This window comes from Schistocerca nitens, chromosome 2, assembly GCF_023898315.1.
Source record: "Schistocerca nitens isolate TAMUIC-IGC-003100 chromosome 2, iqSchNite1.1, whole genome shotgun sequence".
NCBI classification, from domain to species: Eukaryota; Metazoa; Arthropoda; class Insecta; order Orthoptera; family Acrididae; genus Schistocerca; species Schistocerca nitens.
Window position 1 is genome coordinate 717,609,488 of NC_064615.1, and position 17,832 is coordinate 717,627,319.

The window sequence follows — 17,832 nt, forward strand, 5'->3', positions numbered from 1 at the left end:
TTGAACACCAAGGCTTTATGGCAGGGAATGTTTGACATGGGAAGTATGGCAACTGTCAAAGTGTAAGTACTGTTGTTTGTTAGTAGGTTTAATGGGATTGAAGTGTGTAGCTGGTTTTCGGTGAGGATGAGATCAACGTCAAGGAAAGTGGCACGGGATTCGGAATAGAACCATTTGAAATTTAATTGGGAGAATGCATTTAGAGATTCCAGGAATGTTAACAGTTCAGTCTCATCATGGGTCCATATTGCACGGATGTCATCAATGTATCTAAACCAAACCAGGGGCTGAAGGCTTACAAATCCAAGGAATGCCCACTCCAAGTGACCCATGAAAAGGTCAGCACAGGAAGGAATCATCCTGGTTCCCATGGTCGTACCCGTGATCTGTTTGTATATCTGCCCTCAAGGCAAAGTAGTTGCTGGTAAGTATAAAGATGATTAAGGTGAGCAGGAAGGATGTCATAAGTTTGGAATCAGGTGGGCACTGACTGAGAAAATGTTCAGCAGCAGACAGACCATGAACATAGGGGATGTCCTTTTCTTTCACACATTTTTCCTTCCCCTTCAACTCTTCTGTCAGAAGAAGAAGCAACTGACTAAAGAAGATTGCATATGTACAACCTTTTATATGTGTGTTTTCCTGTCGCTGCTCAGTGAATAGATTTTTTATCTATCCAATTACATTTTGTTTTCAAAAACTGATTATTTTGTTGATAGTCAAAAGCGAGTTCTATCTCTACCTTTTACACCTTATTTTCCTCATCGTTTCATCCCCATTGACATGCAAGTCGCCGAAGTGGCGTCAAATCAAAAGACTTGCACCTGGTGAATCGTCTACCCGACAGGAGGCCCTAGTAACATGACATTTACATTTTCCATGTATGACTGGAACCAGTCATTAGCTGTTTGTCTTAACCCTAGTACTTTAGTTTGTTTAGCAGTATTTTGTGGTCAACAGTCTTGGGTTCATCTAAAAGTGTGACTGCAATGCAGCCACCCCTGTTGAGAGGTGAAGGATCACTTTTGTAAACTCTTATTATAGCTGATACTCTACTTCTGCTCACTTCAAAAGAAATTGAGCTTTGTTTGGAAGGATCTATTTATTCAAGTAACTCATTAGTTTGTCTTTCATGATTGGTTGGGAAAGCTAAGAGTAGGGAAACTGACTTGTCATTTCCAGTATTTATGTATCACCTATGTTTAGTAGTAGGACAACTTGTATGCTTTAGATACTCTGGAAAAATACTTGAACTAAGAGATTCAGCTAAAGTACTTTAGGATATGGATTGGTAGCTCATCTACACCTGTGGATTTCTTATTTTTTTTAAATTTTTGTTTTGTCTTCCTGGGTTCGTGCTCAGTTGTGGGATACTACATCATTATGATGGTTTCATAATTCAAGGTGGTTGCCACACCTGTCTTATGGAAATTTTCTTGCAGCCTCTCTCCAATACCTGAAAAACCGTCATTTGAAAAATTTGCTAGGTCCTGTCTACTGTCACGTAATCTACTTCCATCTTTGACCTGGACTTGCAATTGGGAGAACAACAGTTAAAACCCGTGTCTGGCTATCCCGATTTAGGTTTTCCATGATTTCCCTAAATCACTTCAGGCAAATGATGAGATGGTTCCTTTGAAAGGGCAAGGCCGACTTCCTTCCCCATCCTTCCCTAATCCAACGGGACCGATGACATCGCTGTTTGGTCCACTCCCCCAAATCAACCAAGTTGATATGTAAGTTATTTTATTTAGATCTATCTTTTCCTGTTTTTTGTTTTATGATGTTGCTTTTTACTTTGTATGTATTAAATTAGGGACCTGGAAACGACGGACAGGCTTCGCCCTGTTGTACCCCCACCAAACCCAGGGCTGTTGTGCGGTTCAGAATCCAGTGTAACCCCCTCCTGGGAACATCTCATACCAGACAAGTGTAACCCTAAATGTTTGCGTGGTAGAATAATTATGGTGTATGCGTACGTGGAAACGGTGCTTGCGCAGCAATTGCCGACACAGTGTAACTGAGGCGGAATAAGGGGACTCAGCCCGCATTCGGCAAGGTTGATGGAAAACCACCTTAAAAAAATGGTTCAAATGGCTCTGAGCACTATGGGACTTAACATCTGAGGTCATTAGTCCCCTAGAACTTAGAAATACTTAAACTTAACTAATCTAAGGACATCACACACATCCATGCCCGACGCAGAATTCGAACCTGTGACCGTAGCGGTCGCACGGTTCCAGACTGAAGCACCTAGAACCGCTTGGCCACACTGGCCGGCCCACCTTAAAAACCATCGATAGTCTGTCCAGCACACTGGACCTTCCCCGCTACGGAAGCAGTGCGTTAGACCATGCAGCTACAGGGCAGGCAGCTTTTTACTTTACTTTCATTTTCTGCATTATATAGTATTTTGTCATTAAAAGATACTTTTTGGGCAGTATACATTTTTATAACTGTGATAATAATTTAGGAATTCTGGATTAGTGTAGCTGTTCTGCAAATATGTTAGATATTTAAGCGTCTCACAGATCATTCTAATAATTAGTGAGTTGTTGCCTTTACCACTAAATCACCTTCATTCAACCAGAACTATTCACTAAGGTCCTTAAAAATTAGTTTGAACAAGATGAAGAATTTAGATTACTTTGCATGTTTCCTTGGATCATATCTGTGACAATTTAACAAGATGTGAACATGTTAGTATGTACACCAAAAAGATACATTTACAAACTTGGCTACATGCTGCCCATTTTAAAAAACTGCATTTTGTTTTGGTTTCAATCCAAATCTACAGCAAAATTTGATAAATGTAGGCCCTAAACGAACCACACTCATAAAATCTACTCAGAAATCCATCTACGGAGAAGAAGATGGTGTTAAGTAGAAATGATTTTAGTGTTTTTAAAATGTTCTTTATCAATCAGTGAGGTATCATTCTGAGACCATAGTGGCACACCAAAGTCAGCAATGTGAATCAATACTACAGACATTAGCTAGCGCTCGCTGCAATCTGCAACGACTTATGGAAAGCACTCCTGAAGACCATACCTCTCTCCCAGCACAGCAGCGTCCTCACACTGGGGTCAATATAGTGCTGAGCAAGCAAGAGCTCAGCCCTGTTCGACACTTCAGCTACAGCAGCCAACATCACTGAGTAGAACAATGACTGCTGAAGTTTCTGATTAAACTTACTGTTGTAAAAGATGCATTTTGGGAAATATGGAAGCGTCCGATCCTGCCCGTCTGCTTTGCCCCATGACGTCACAAATATGACGGAAACGACCATAAACCACGATTCCAATATGGCGCATATAAAGTCGTTACGTACACATTATGAGGACAAAAATACATTGAAACAAACACACACATGTTCAACAAAAAGCCTAATGACACTAACAGGACAAGCGCGGGAAATAGGGGATTTTTGGGTGGGGACAAACTAAATAGGCTATAAACAAATTTAGACACCCAACCCATACAAAACCACGCAAAACGACGAAAAAAACCGACATCACGAAATTCTCTAAATACCACCAAACACAATATCATCTGGAATCGGACACTTCCATTGACCTATATAGCTCAACAGCAGCTCCCGATCCCATTAATTGGGATCGAACACTTCTCTTGACCTATTATCCTTACGACATCTCCACATACAGCCGTCCCTGGTCCAAGACACCGGAACTTTAAGGAAGCCTCATCTCTTCACGACATACTGAACACTTCACTACTTCATCCAAAAATGCGAATAGTTGAAGAAATTTTATTAGAGACAACGCACTGTCCCCATCATAGCCGACAACCGAAAACTGTTGACTCTGTCAGTCATATCCATACCTACCAAAGACATAAAAAAGCAATTTACCAAAATTCACACACGACGCCACACTCGCAAACTAAACCAAAAACATCACCTAACACACCACCAGAGAGCACCACTGATTGCATCAAAATGACACCTACAAACACACCACTCTCACAAACTAAATTCCACGCCGTCGTGACGTCACACACCACAACAGCCTTACGTCACGGGTCAAAGCCGATGGGTGGGATTGGACGCTTCAGTCAACCCGCATTTTGTACTAAATGTCCTATGAAAATTCTTGTGCAATATAAATGCTTCACCATTAATGGAGACCACACACTAGAAAGCAGAAGCGCCCCCAAGTTGTTGATAGGCACACACAAAAGAAGGAACACTTGCTAATTTTCGGAGTTATCCTTAGACGAGCTAGAGTGTACACACACACACACACACACACACACACACACGAGCGCGCGCGGGTAGCAGGTATAGTTGTAGCGACCGATGGGAAGAGGCACATGCCTAAGGCAACATGGGGATGTGAATTGGGAGGGGTTGACAGGACGGAGGAAGTGGAAACTGTTGTGTGAGGCTGTGGGACAATGGGTTACCTGAGACTGAGGCCAAAACAATTATGGCAGCGGAACACTTGTTTTAAGGATAACCCATCTGCATAGTTCAGAGACGCTGATGATGGAGGGAAGGATACAGATGACTTGGGTTGTGAAGCTGTCATTAAAATTGAGCATGTTGTATTCAGCTGCCTCTTGTGCCATTGTACGGTAAAGTTTGTTCTTGATAACAATTTGATGGTGGCCATTAATCCTGGTGGAGAGCTGGTCAGTAGTCTAACCAACATAAAGGCTGTGCAGTGTTTCCAGCAGTGCTGGTATATGACATGGCTGCTTTCACCAGTAGCCTGGCCATTGGACTAGGATAATCCTGTGATAGGACTGGAGTAGGAGGCACTGTGTGGGTGGATTAGGCAGGTCTTGCACCTTGGTCTGCCACAGGGATATGATTCCTATAGCAAGGGGTTAGGAGTGGGAGTGACATGGAGTGGACTACGATGTTGTGCAGGATGTGTGGGCGATAGAACATCACTTTAAGAGGGGTGGGAAGAATCTTGGGTAGGATGTCCCTAATTTCAGGGATGGATGGCAGATAGTCAAAGCCTTAGCAAAGGATATGGTTCAGCTGTTCGAGTCCAGGGTGATGCTGGGTGACAAATGGGGTGCTCTTTTGTAGCTGATTCTTGGGGTGGAGGGAGGACTGGGGATGTGAAGGGTAATGGCATGACCTTGGCTTGGAAGGAATTGCCTGTCAGTGAATGCCTTTGTGAGGCCTTCAGCATACTAAGAACGGGAGTACTCGTCACCGCAGATACATTGTCCATGGGTGGCTAGGCTATATGGGAGGAATTTTTGTGTGTGGAGGGAATGGCAGCTGTCTAAATGCATTCGCTGCTGATAGTTAGTGGGTTTAATGTAGACAGTCTGAGAAGAGTTATGTGAATCCCATTTCAATTTCACTTGCAGGTGAAGTACTTAATGACTGATAATATTAGTGATATGACTTCCACACATCATTTCCAAACTTTTAATTGTCATTGTTCAAAACACATTGAGATGTTCTCTTGTCCATAAGCCATTCGTAACTCATATGTCTTGGGCCTACACTATTGCTTGTACCGATGGGGTTCTGCTGTATGTGTGTACCTTAGATGGCTAAAATTAGGTACCCAGTGTGTTATTGTTAGAAATCAAATGCATTTTAATGGCATTACTTCAGAGACATATTAGCTTCTGTTACTGAACCAAGGGACACACTAAATGGAACCATTAAGGAGGGGACTTTTCTGTTAAATAAAGTCAACCACACTTTCTGTTTGGTTGTATACTCTTTCCTTAATTTTTTTCTGTGCCACACTTGTAACAAGGAAAAAACTATATGTGGTTCAACAGTAACATATACATTAATCTGGAACAATAATGCAGCAGGTGGTATGATCTGTTGGCACTGAATACTGAATGTGAAACTGATACTGGAATATGTAGTAGTGAAAGCACAGTGCACTCAGAAATTTAATTCCTGAGTGACAGTATAGGAAATTTTTCTTACTGCTACTGGACGTTAAATGTAGCACTGGATACACAGAAATGTTGCTTCCACTTTATGTATGGTGCTGGACTAATATAAAATAATATCTGAAGAACAACTTTCTCTATCTTCTAGAGCTTATCTTATAAATTTCTTACCTGCCACGTACAGCGTAAACGGGAAGAGATTTCCTTTGTGACAGAATGGCCGCTAGTCCATTTTCTGCGAGAAGAATTCGCTTTGCAGGAGACTGTTCTGATATTGATCTCTTATTCGGATTACTAGTCGAAAACGTTACTAGTGTTGTTGGTTTTTTAAGCTTGCTTGCTGCGTTTGTAAAGGCGTACTTAGACTCCATTTCGCTGTCTCAATAACAAGCCCACATAAACAAACAGATAAACATGCGGAATAAATTGATAATGTCGAAGACAGTGGACGCCTGTAACAAACAGCTGTGTTCACGAGTTATTCTCGCGAACCGCGTTTCCATTCAGTATAAACGTAGAAAGAAGCGCATGTAAACCATCCATTCCCATGTCACATAACTAGCACGCCTGTACTGTGTTGACACAAATATCAACATCTCCCGAAAAGCGTACATACAAAGCACTGCCTGCAAATACACAGCGTAAACTACTGTTGTTCAAAGATATTATACACAGACGCGCTAGTATAGTAGTATTATCTGCACGGTACTTCTTCCAAATCCGTGATAAACAGTTCAGTTTGTTTGATGTGGGGCGGATGACATCAAAGATCTTGTTGATAATGCCTTTTGTCAGAGTGTTGTATGAATCAGAAGGCAAACAGTGTGTGAGAGTGCTTCAGTATTCTGATTTAGGTACTCATTGCATTAGGGGATGAGCGTATGTTAACTCACGAAGTCCATGTGCCACAGTTACATGTGGATAAGCCGAAAAGTCTGAATTGTTGTGAAACGCGCTAGGTTATGTTGCTGTAGAGATCATATGACTTATGTTTTGTGCCCTGTTTTCTACAGGTATGACTAGAACGTCAAACGAAAGAGACTAATTTGTGCCTTTGAGAAGAACCATTCCTTTGGACAATGGAGAACGATGCTTCCGACAAGGAACTTATTTTACCAGCAGAACAAGACCATGAGTCTTCGGATGCAGAGTCTCCTGGATGTGCTGAACAAGGCTGTTGCAGCCCAAGTCATCCTGTCCACAGATTTTTAGCTCTAATGTTAATGAGCTTGTTGGGTTTTGGTAAGTAAAAATGTAATTATTAATTCGCTGAAGTGGGAGTTGTGGGTGTTTCTGTTGTTGTTAAGTCATTGTGACAACCAAATAGAAAGTTTAATGTGCACGTGTTCGACATTTGCTGCTGAAAATGTTTTTCATGCGTTTTTGTTGTTGTATCATAGAGATGTCACAGGTCACCTCTCTCTCATCGATTTGCAGACCTTCATAGGTTAACATGTAGATAAATACACCAGTAAATAGTGAGGAGTTTAAAATGTAGTTCTTTAAGACAATTTTTGTTAACAGTATTGTATTCTACATTGAGTCATACAAACATACATCAACACACCTTCACCAGTCACTTTAAGCTTATTTGTCAATGTCCGCAGCTCATGGTCTAGTGGCTAGCGTTGCGACGTCTGGATCACGGGGCCCCGGGTTTGATTCACGGTGGAGTTGGGGATTTTCTCTTCTCAGGGACTGGGTGTTTGTGATGCCCTCATCACTCGTGACAGTGGCTAGATTGGACTGTGTAAAAAATTGAGACTTTTGTATGGGCGTTGATGACCGCACAGTTGAGTGCCTCACAAACCAATAATTGTCATCATCATCATCATTATTATTAAATGTCAACACATCATATTTGTGCCACTGCAGTTGGGGGAGACCAATGTAACCTGTGAGCCATTTTGGGATTTTACTCGTGAGTATGCTGCACAAGTGATCAATCACAGCTATTTAGATATTGCAAGCAAATGCACTCTAATTCATGAAAATCCAAGCACATGAGCCAACAGTGGTGTCACACTAACAGAGATATGTAAGAATCTTTGGAATGCATTCAACATTTATTATTTTGTTGCTCCAAAATGTGTTGTCTACATATACATTTATACTCCGCAAGCTACCCAACGGTTTGCGGGAAGAACGACTGGAGGTATAAGTAGGGGGAAGCCATATATTCGATACCTCATCCAGAAACGCACCCTCTCGAAACCTGGCGAGCAAGCTACACCGCGATGCAGAGCGCCTCTCTTGCAGAGTCTGCCACTTGAGTTTGCTAAACATCTCCATAATGCTATCACGGTTACCAAATAACCCTGTGACGAAACGCGCCGCTCTTCTTTGGATCTTCTCTATCTCCTCCGTCGACCCGATCTGGTACGGATGCCACACTATACTCAAGTATAGGTCGAACGAGTGTTTTGTAAGCCACCTCCTTTGTTGATGGACTACATTGTCTAAGGACTCTCCCAACCTGGTACCCGCCTTGCCAACAATTAATTTTATATGATCATTCCACTTGAAATCGTACCGCACATATACTCCCAGATATTTTACAGAAGTAACTGCTACCAGTGTTTGTTCCGCTATCATATAATCTTACAATAAAGGATCCTTCTTTCTATGTATTCGCAATACATTACATTTGTCTATGTTAAGGGTCAGTTGCCACTCCCTGCACCAAGTGCCTATCCGCTGCAGATCTTCCTGCATTTCGTTACAATTTTCTAATGCTTTCTGTAGACGTCTCTCCATTGATAACAAAATGCTGTGTTCTGTTTGTTACTTTATCAGGCGACAGTGCGGAACTGTATCGAATGCCTTCCGGAAGTCAAGGAAAATAGCATCTACCTGGGAGCCTGTATCTAATATTTTCTGGGTCTCGTGAACAAATAAAGCAAGTTGGGTCTCACACGATCGCTATTTCCGGAATCCATGTTGATTCCTACAGAGTAGATTCCGTGTTTCCAAAAACGACATGATACGCGAGCAAAAAACATGTTCTAAAATTCTACAACAGATCGACATCAGAGATATAGGTCTATAGTTTTGCGCATCTGCTCGACGACCGTTCTTGAAGACTGGGACTACCTATGCTCTTTTCCAATCATTTGGAACCTTCCGTTCCTCTAGAGACTTGCAGTACACGGCTGTTAGAAGGGGGGCAAGTTCTTTCGCGTACTCTGTGTAGAATCGAATTGGTATCCCGTCAGGTCCAGTGGACTTTCCTCTGTTGAGTGATTCCAGTTGCTTTTCTATTCCTTGGACACTTATTTCGATGTCAGCCACTTTTTTCGTTTGTGCGAGGATTTAGAGAAGGAACTGCAGTGCGGTCTTCCTCTGTGAAACAGCTTTGGAAAAAGGTGTTTAGTATTTCAGCTTTATGCGTGTCATCCTCTGTTTCAATGCCATCATCATCCCGGAGTGTCTGGATATGCTGTTTCGAGTCACTTACTGATTTAACATAAGACCAGAACTTCCTATGATTTTCTGTCAAGTCGGTACATAGAATTTTACTTTCAAATTCATTGAACGCTTCACGCATAGCCCTCCTTACGCTAACTTTGACATCGTTTAGCTTCTGTTTGTCTGAGAGGTTTTGGCTGTGTTTACACTTGGAGTGAAGCTCTTTTTGCTTTCGCAGTAGTTTCCTAACTTTGTTGTTGAACCACTGTGGGTTTTTCCCGTCCCTCACAGTTTTACTCGGCACGTACCAGTCTAAAACGCATTTTGCGATTGCCTTGAACTTTTTCCATAAACGCTCAACATTGTCAATGTCGGAACAGAAATTTTCGTTTTGATCTGTTAGGTAGTCTGAAAGCTGCCTTCTATTACTCTTGCTAAGCAGATAAACCTTCCTCCCTTTTATTATATTCCTATTAACTTCCATATTCAGGGATGCTGAAACGGCCTTATGATCACTGATTCCCTGTTCTGCACATACAGAGTCGAAAAGTTCGGGTCTGTTTGTTATCAGTAGGTCCAAGATGTTATCTCCACGAGTCGGTTCTCTGTTTAATTGCTCGAGGTAATTTTCGGATAGTGCACTCAGTATGTCACTCGATGCTCCGTCCCTACCACCCGTCCCAAACATCTGAGTGTCCCAGTCTATATCTGGTAAATTGAAATCTCCACCTAAGACTATAACATGCTGAGAAAATTTATGTGAAATGTATTCCAAATTTTCTTTCAGTTGTTCTGCCACTAATGCTGCTGAGTCGGGAGGTCGGTAAAAGGAGCCAACTATTAACCTAGCTCGGTTGTTGAGTGTAACCTCCACCCATAATAATTCACAGGAACTATCCACTTCTACTTCACTACAGGATAAACTACTACTAACAGCGACAAACACGCCACCACCGGTTGCATGCAATCTATCCTTTCTAAACACCGTCTGTGCCTTTGTAAAAATTTCGGCAGAATTTATCTCTGGCTTCAGCCAGCTTTCTGTACCTATAACGATTTCAGCTTTGGTGCTTTCTATCAGCGCTTGAAGTTCCGGTACTTTACCAATGCAGCCTCGACAGTTTACAATTACAATACCGATTGCTGCTTGGCCCCCGCATGTCCTGACTTTGCCCTGCACCCTTTGAGGCTGCTGCCCTTTCTGTACTTGCCCGAGGCCATCTAACCTAAAAAACTGCCCAGTCCACGCCACACAACCCCTGCTACCCGTGTAGCCGCTTGCTGCGTGTAGTGGACTCCTGACCTGACTGTTTAAATCAGTAATGAGTACAAAGATGCTGTGACTAAGGCACTGGTCTCATGTTTGGAAGGAGAGGGGGAGTATGAAATCCTTGTCCAGACATAAGGGTTTTAGTTTTCTCTGTTTACCCAAAGTCGCCTAAGGTGGGAAGCCTTTGAAAAAGCTATGAGCACTTCCACAACAAAATTTTAACTTGTGATGAAACTTGATTTCACTATTATGAGCCAGAATCAAAAAGACAAAGCATGGACTGGAATCACACCAACTCACCTGTCAAAAATTCAAAAGTTAAGTATCAGCAGGAAAAGTCATGTTAATGATGTTTTTGGATGTTGAAGGTCCAGTTTTTTATGATTATCTCGAAGAGCAGCGTACAATGAACAGCTAATACTACTTGTATTTGCTTTTAAACAAGATGAAGCCAGCCATGAGAGAGAGATGTTGTGGATCTCAGAGGAAAGTGTGATTCTCCAGTAAGACAACGCTCATCTTCATATTGCTCAAGGAACCCATGAAACCATCAACAGGCTGGGCTGCGAAGTACTGCCTCATCCCCCTTACAGTCCTGATTTAGGACCTAGTGATTTCCATTTGTTTTGTACACTGAAGGAGGCATTATGTGGGAAGAGGTTCCAGAACAACAGGGACGTGAAAAAGTTTGCGGGAAATTGGTTCAAACATAAAGATAAAGAGTTCTTTGCAGTTGGAATACAAAAGCTTGTAGCCCACTGGAAAAAGTGCATAAATGTTCAAGGGGATTATGTTGAAAAGTAGAGAAAGTATAGTTTTCTAAAAATAGATACTTTTTTCTCCAGACCAATTTGTCTCTCTAATTATTGAATGACCCTCGTACTTTTATTTCTCAAGACTTCTCTTGAATCCAATCACACATTTGGTCTGATATTCCATATGCCCATACTTTGTTCATTACATGGCAGTGTAGAACTGTATCGAACACCTTCTGGAAGTCAAGCAACACAGCATCTACTTGGGCACCTGTATCCACTGCTTTCTGGGTTCTGTTAATGAAAGAGGCAGCTGCGTGTCACATGATTGTTATTTTTGGAACCCATGTTGATTCCTATAGAGCAGAATTTCAGTCACCAGGCCTCCCAGGGGGATCACAGTTCACAGTTCTTTCGTGAGTTTGTGCGTGGCACACACAGGGCCCTGAGCTATTGTAGCTCATTCTTCATTCCCTACCTTCATTTCCTTCTCCCTCCCTCCCTCCCTATATCCCTGCTCCTTCCCCATTGCCACTTCCTTCCCCTCTCATGGTGTTCTGATTTATGTTGACCTGGATATTCCCCTGGTTTCCTGTATTGGTTGCAGTTTTGTTCCTTTTGACTCTTCCCCCCCCCCCCCCCCCCCACACTCTTTTGGCGCTTCAGTCCTCACTTGAGGTTTGACCTCCACTTCAAAAGTTCCTGTTTTTAGTGTGCGCCATATGGGGATGAACACCCTCACTAGCATCTACGGTGTGGATTCCTCTCCCCCTCCCTTCTCCTCTCCCTTCCCCACTGTAGCTCCCTTCCACCCTGCTATGTCACCAGCACATGTAGCCAGTCCGTGTGGTGGGGCTGTTATGTACCCATATGGCTGAGCTCCCTGACAACACAGGGATCACACTACTGACACCTGAGCTTTTCCCTCCCCTTGGAGGAGTGGTTGCTTGTCTTCTTGGAGCATCGGAACTCCCGGCAACAGCAGCCGTGGGGAGAGCCCCTGGTCGGAATGGTTGGTACCAAGGTGGATGCTTGGCGCATGAAGCTTATCAAGCTGCAAAAATCTGGCTGTTCTCGCGTGGCCATCTCTTTGAATGGTGAAGGATCCTTAAATGCTGCCTTGTATGACCTGGCAACCTTCCCTCCCCTGGCTACCCCATGGCAGGAGGGCCAGCCTTACAGTCTCGCGCTGAAACCCTTTCCTCATTACCTTGTCTATACTTGGACGGATGGGGACACTTTCACCGCCACAAAGCCATTGTTTTCTGTGGAAAATATCGAGGACAAATTTGGTGAAGTGGAGTCTATTAGTAAAATGCGATTGGGCTCCCTGTTGATCAAAGCTGCTTCTGCCACCCAATCTGCAGCTCTTCATGCCTGTGATCGTCTTGGCAATGTCTCAGTGTCTATCACTCCTCACCAATCTCTGAATATGGCCCAGGGTGTCATTTTTCATAGGGACCTCATCCTGCAAACTGATGAGGAACTCCGGGCTAATCTGGAGTGGCGTAGCATTCATTTTGTTTGACGTGTGCAGAGGGGTCGCAAAGACAACCATACCGATACTGGCTCCTTCATTCTGGCTTTCAAGGGGGGTACTGACCCAGAGAAGGTCAAGGCTATGTGCTACAGATGTGACCTGAAGCCGTACATCCCTCCACCAATGCAGTGTTTTCGGTGCTTGTGTTTTGGGCATAGTCTTCCCACTGTACAGCGGACCCTTTGTGTGGCGACAGTAGCCACTCAGTCCATGAGGGAAACCCTTGTGTTCCGTCACCTGTGTGTCAACTGTGCTGGCCACCACTCCCCTCACTCGCCGGATTGCCCGGCTTACAAGAGAGAGAAGAAGATACAAGAATACAAGTCCCTGGATCGCCTGTCTTATGCAGAGGCTCGCCAAAAGTATGAGAGACTTCGTCCGGTGTCACTTTTGCCTCTGATACTTACTTTCCTCCTCCTCCCTTGTCCTTACCCCAGCCCCGCCCCACTCTCCGCTCCACCTCCCCTGCAGTTCCCATGACCTCCCGTCAGGGAGTCGCTCCCCCTCCCTGGCCGAAGAAGTGCCCCCCTTCTTCAGCATCTGCTAGTGATTGGGCTCCCTCCCAGGAACCCTCTCCCCAGCATCTCTCAGGCCAGAAGACTCGCACCACCACTCAGCCATGAGGCGCACCATCTGTGCACTCCAAGGTCGCCCACTCTCTTTTGGTCCCCGATCTTGCAGATGCCTGTACTCCCCATTTGTCCTGCTCTCTTCCACCTCAGAAAGAGAAGAAGAAGAAGAAGAAGAAGAAAGATAAATCCCTCAACAAGGTGCCCCTGGTGCCCCCAGAGGTGTCAACTCCCCTCTTGCAACCTGAGACTGACATCTTATTTATTGGTGTCACCCCATCCTTGTCCGTGACAACTGCTGACAAAGTGACCTGACCTCCTCCTCGGCTCCTTCATGCCTTCCTTGGACTCACGCCACATGATCATCCAGTGGAACAGCAATGGATACTATCATCACTTACTGGAAATGCAATGTGTTGTCTCCTCTTATCTTGCATTCTGTCTTGTTCTCCAAGAAACACATTTCCGTGATGACCACTCTCCAACATTCCGCGGTTATCGGGCATTCTGTTGGAACAGTGCTGGTCCTGGGATAGCATCTGGTGGGGTCTGCACTTTGGTTCGCTCCGGTGTCCTTAGTGACTGGATCCCCCTATGTACCACCTTGGAAGTAGTAGTGGTTACAGTGCAAACGACACCGGCAATCACCCTTTGTAATGTCTACCTCCCTCCAGGTCAGCCACTTGCTTATGATGCACTATCTACCTTAATCCAGCAACTCCCACCTCTGTTTCTCCTCCTTGGGGATTTCAGTGACCACCGTCCACTGTGGGGGAGTGTCACTTCAACAGGTCAGGGTATCCTAATCAACCAACTTATCACAGACTTCAGTTTGTGTCTCCTCAACGATGGTGTCTCCTACCCACTTCAGTGCTGCTCATGGTACCTTCTCTGCTATTGATCTCATGCTCTCCTCCCCTGCCCTAGTGGCTTCCCTACATTGGTCATCCCATGATGGCCTTTGTGATAGTGACCACTTTCCAGTGACACTATCGTTCCCCTGCTGCCGCCAGGCAGACAGGCCCCCCACATTGGGCGTTCCGCAGGGCCAGTTGGCCTTTATACATGTCTGCTGTCTGCTTTGACACCTCCCTCTTGAATTCTATTGATGTAGTTGTGCAAGGCATCTCTGCCATTCTTCTTCATGCCATCTCTGCCGCACTTCTTCATGCTGCTGGCACTGATTCCCCCTATCCACAGGGCCCTCTCATCATCGACTGGTACCTTGGTGGACCAGGAACGTTTGCAGTCGCTGTCCAGGACTGCCGATGAGCGCTGCAGCGGTTTAAGTGACACCCTTCCCAGGCCAACCTCCCCACTTTTAAATATCTCTGAGCTAAGGCTCGTTACCTTACTAAGCAGTGTAAAAAGGAATGCTGGGAGTGCTATGTTTCCTCCCTGGGGACATATGCCTCTTTATCGCAGGGTTGGTCAAAACTCTGTAGTGTTCTGGGCCTCCAGCAACAGTCAACTGTCCAGGGTCTGAACCTCCAAGGAGCTCTGTGCACTGATCCATTGGTCCTCGTGGAACATCTTGCGACACACTTTGTGATGGTGTCGTCGTCTGCTTCCTACCCTCCTATCTTTCTCCAACAGAAACGCAGAGTTGAACAGACCCCCCTCCATTTAATCCTGCACCACATTGAGCCCTATAATGCACCTTCCACTGAATGGGAATTTTTGCAGGCTCTAAGCTCTTCACAAGACACAGCCACAGGGCCAGACTCCATTCACAATGAGATGATTCAATATTTGGACATTCCCCAGAGGCAAGAGCTCTTCAGGGTCTTCAATCACATCTGCCTCACGGGTGCTTTTCCATCACAATTACGAGACAGTATCGTTATTCCTGTCCTTAAGCCCAGGAAAAACCCAATGTCTCTAGACAGCTACCGCCCCATTAACCTTACGAAAGTGCTTTGTAAACTGCTCGAAAGGATGGTCAACTCCAGATTATGTTGGGTACTCGAATCTCGGGACCTTTTGTCACCATATCATTGTGGCTTCCAGGCAGGGCGATCTCCAACTGATCATTTACTCTGATTGTAATCAGCTACCCGACAGGCTTTTACTCAGTGCCGGCACCTTGTCGCAGTTTTCTTTGACCTACATAAGCTGTGTGACATGGCTTGGCACCATCACATTTTAGTTACCGTCTGTGACTGGGGCTTCCATGGTCCCCTTCTGATTGTTATCTTACCGGCTCTTCCAGGTTCGAGTTAGCACTTCACTCAGCACCCCTCAGATTCAGGAGAATTGTATCCCCAGGGTTCTGTGGTAAGTGTCACACTCTTCCTCATTGCCATAAATGGGCTTGTGACCTCTGTTGGACCTCTGGTTACCCTGGCTTTGTACGTTGACAGATTTTTGCATCTGGTGCAGCTTTCGCTTGGTGGCGCCTACTGAGTTCCAGCTCCAAGGCACCATCCGACAGGCCTCTGCGTGGGCCACTGCCCGTGGCTTCCAGTTTTTCCCCTCCAAAATGCGGGTTTTGCATTTTTGTCATCGACCCGCAGTACACCCTGATCCAGAACATTTTTTAGGCAACCAGCTCCTCGATGTCCCGCTTCTTGTGCCTTATTTTTGATAACAAGCTGACGTGGCTGCCCCACATTTGCCACCTAAAGACTACATGCATGCGGAAGCTTAATGCTCTCCGCCTCCTGGCCCACACATCTTGGCGTGCAGACTGTTCACTCTTCTCCATCTTTACTGTGCTCTGGTCTTGTCCAGACTCGATTATGGTAATCAGGTATATGGCTCAGCAGCTCCTTCCACTTTGAAACTCCTTAACCCTCCATCATTGTACAGTGTGTCTGGCTATCGGTGCCTTGCGCACTAGTCCTCTTGATAGTCTCCTCACAGAAGCAGGGATTCCCCCTCTACACATCCGATGGAGTCAACTCATTGTTTCTTACACAGTAGCCATTCACCAATTCCCTGACCATCCTGTGTAACCTATGCTCTTCGCCAATGACGGATGTCTCCCTCCTAACACCCGCCCATGGGTGGGATTGCCGGTTGGCACGCGTCTCACTAACCCTCTGCCGGGATCTCCATCTGCACTCGCTGGACTGCACCCCGTGTCTTTCCTCCATACCCCCCATTGGACGGTGCCTAGACCACGGATTAGGACCGATCTTTTCCAGGCTACTAAGGTCTCTGTTGCTCCTATGGCTTATCGGCGTCTTGTATGTGCCATTCTTGCAGAGTTCCAGAGTGCCACCATCTTTTGCACTGATGAGGTGGGATACACTTTCATGTCTCCTACTCGCTTCGATCGCCATTTGTTGCCAGGATCATGTAGTGTATTTGCAGCAGAGCTTCTAGCCATTCACAGTGCCCTCTGTTTTGTTTCTTAGGCCTCCCTCGATAGTGTTTTAATTTGTTCTGACTCCATGAGCAGCCTGCAGGCTATTGATTGATGCTACTCTCGTCATCCCTTGGTCACTGCCATCCATGACCTCCTCTCTGCCCTTGAGCATGCCTCCTGTTCAGTTGTCTTTCTCTGAGTCCCAAGTCGTGTGGGAATCCCAGGGACTGAATTGGCTGACCGTTTGGCTAGAGAAGCAGATACTTATCCCCATTTCCTTTCACGATTCCAGCTGTGGATATGGGATCTACATAAAATCTCCCTTTGCCCAACAGTGGAATGCCATCTGGAGCGCTACTGCTCATAGTAATAAACTCCGCACAATCAAGCAGTCTGCTGCAGTTTGGGGCACTTCTTTCTTCCCCTCTCGAAAGGAGTCTCCTGTTTTACGCAGTTTACACATTGGCCACACCCGGCTCACCCATTGTTTCTTCCTACGTAACGACCCACCACCACAATGTGGTTGTGGTGCCAGACTGATGGTATCTCACATATTGGTGGCATGTCCCCTTATTTCGGCCCTTCGTGCTAAGTATAGTCTTCCTGCTTCCTTAAAATTTAATATTAGCAGACAATCCACAGATGGTTGACCTGGTCCTCGTTTAAGGTTCTCCTTTAGTCTTGGAGCAGGGGCAGGTTGGTTGTGGTCGGGACTCCTTTTGCAGTCTTCACAGTCTGTGACCCCATGACCGCCCCCCCCCCCTCCCCCTTTTTCCAGTTTTTAGATTTGGTCCCACCTTTTATGCTTTTAGTGTGTATGTTTAATGTTCATTCTTTTATAATTAGACTCCTCCGTCCACTTTTAACAGACCCTCTTTCTTATGTAACCAACTTTGGAATCACGGGACTTATGACTTCGCTGTTTGGTCCCGTACTCTCTCAATTAATAAATCAGTCTCCAGGAATGCGATAATATTCTAGCATAAATTATGTTCCAATATCCTGTAACATACCAATGTTAGAGATACAATCCTATAGTTTTCTTGTGTGTGTGTGTGTGTGTGTGTGTGTGTGTG

At 45.0% G+C, this 17,832-nt stretch overlaps 2 protein-coding genes across 4 annotated transcripts in view; one reads left to right on the forward strand and one right to left on the reverse strand.

The window, feature by feature from the left end:
• The window catches only part of LOC126236893 (ATP-dependent RNA helicase DHX33), a 140,958-nt gene extending 134,338 nt beyond the window's left edge, over positions 1-6,620 (reverse strand). Inside the window, exon 1 of one of the 2 annotated variants that reach the window (XM_049946532.1) lies at positions 6,073-6,620. In XM_049946532.1, the coding sequence (XP_049802489.1) occupies positions 6,073-6,272 (200 nt within the window). In that variant the 5' untranslated portion in view covers positions 6,273-6,620. The remainder of the gene's footprint in view (positions 1-6,072) is intronic. The other variant, XM_049946533.1, reaches the window with a different exon arrangement.
• LOC126236894 (major facilitator superfamily domain-containing protein 1-like) overlaps positions 6,600-17,832 on the forward strand; it is a 130,643-nt gene continuing 119,410 nt past the window's right edge. Inside the window, exons 1-2 of one of the 2 annotated variants that reach the window (XM_049946534.1) lie at positions 6,600-6,755; positions 6,915-7,143. In XM_049946534.1, coding sequence (XP_049802491.1) covers positions 6,981-7,143 — 163 coding nt within the window. In that variant the 5' untranslated portion in view covers positions 6,600-6,755; positions 6,915-6,980. Of the gene's footprint in view, positions 6,835-6,914; positions 7,144-17,832 lie in introns of both variants that reach the window. The other variant, XM_049946535.1, reaches the window with a different exon arrangement.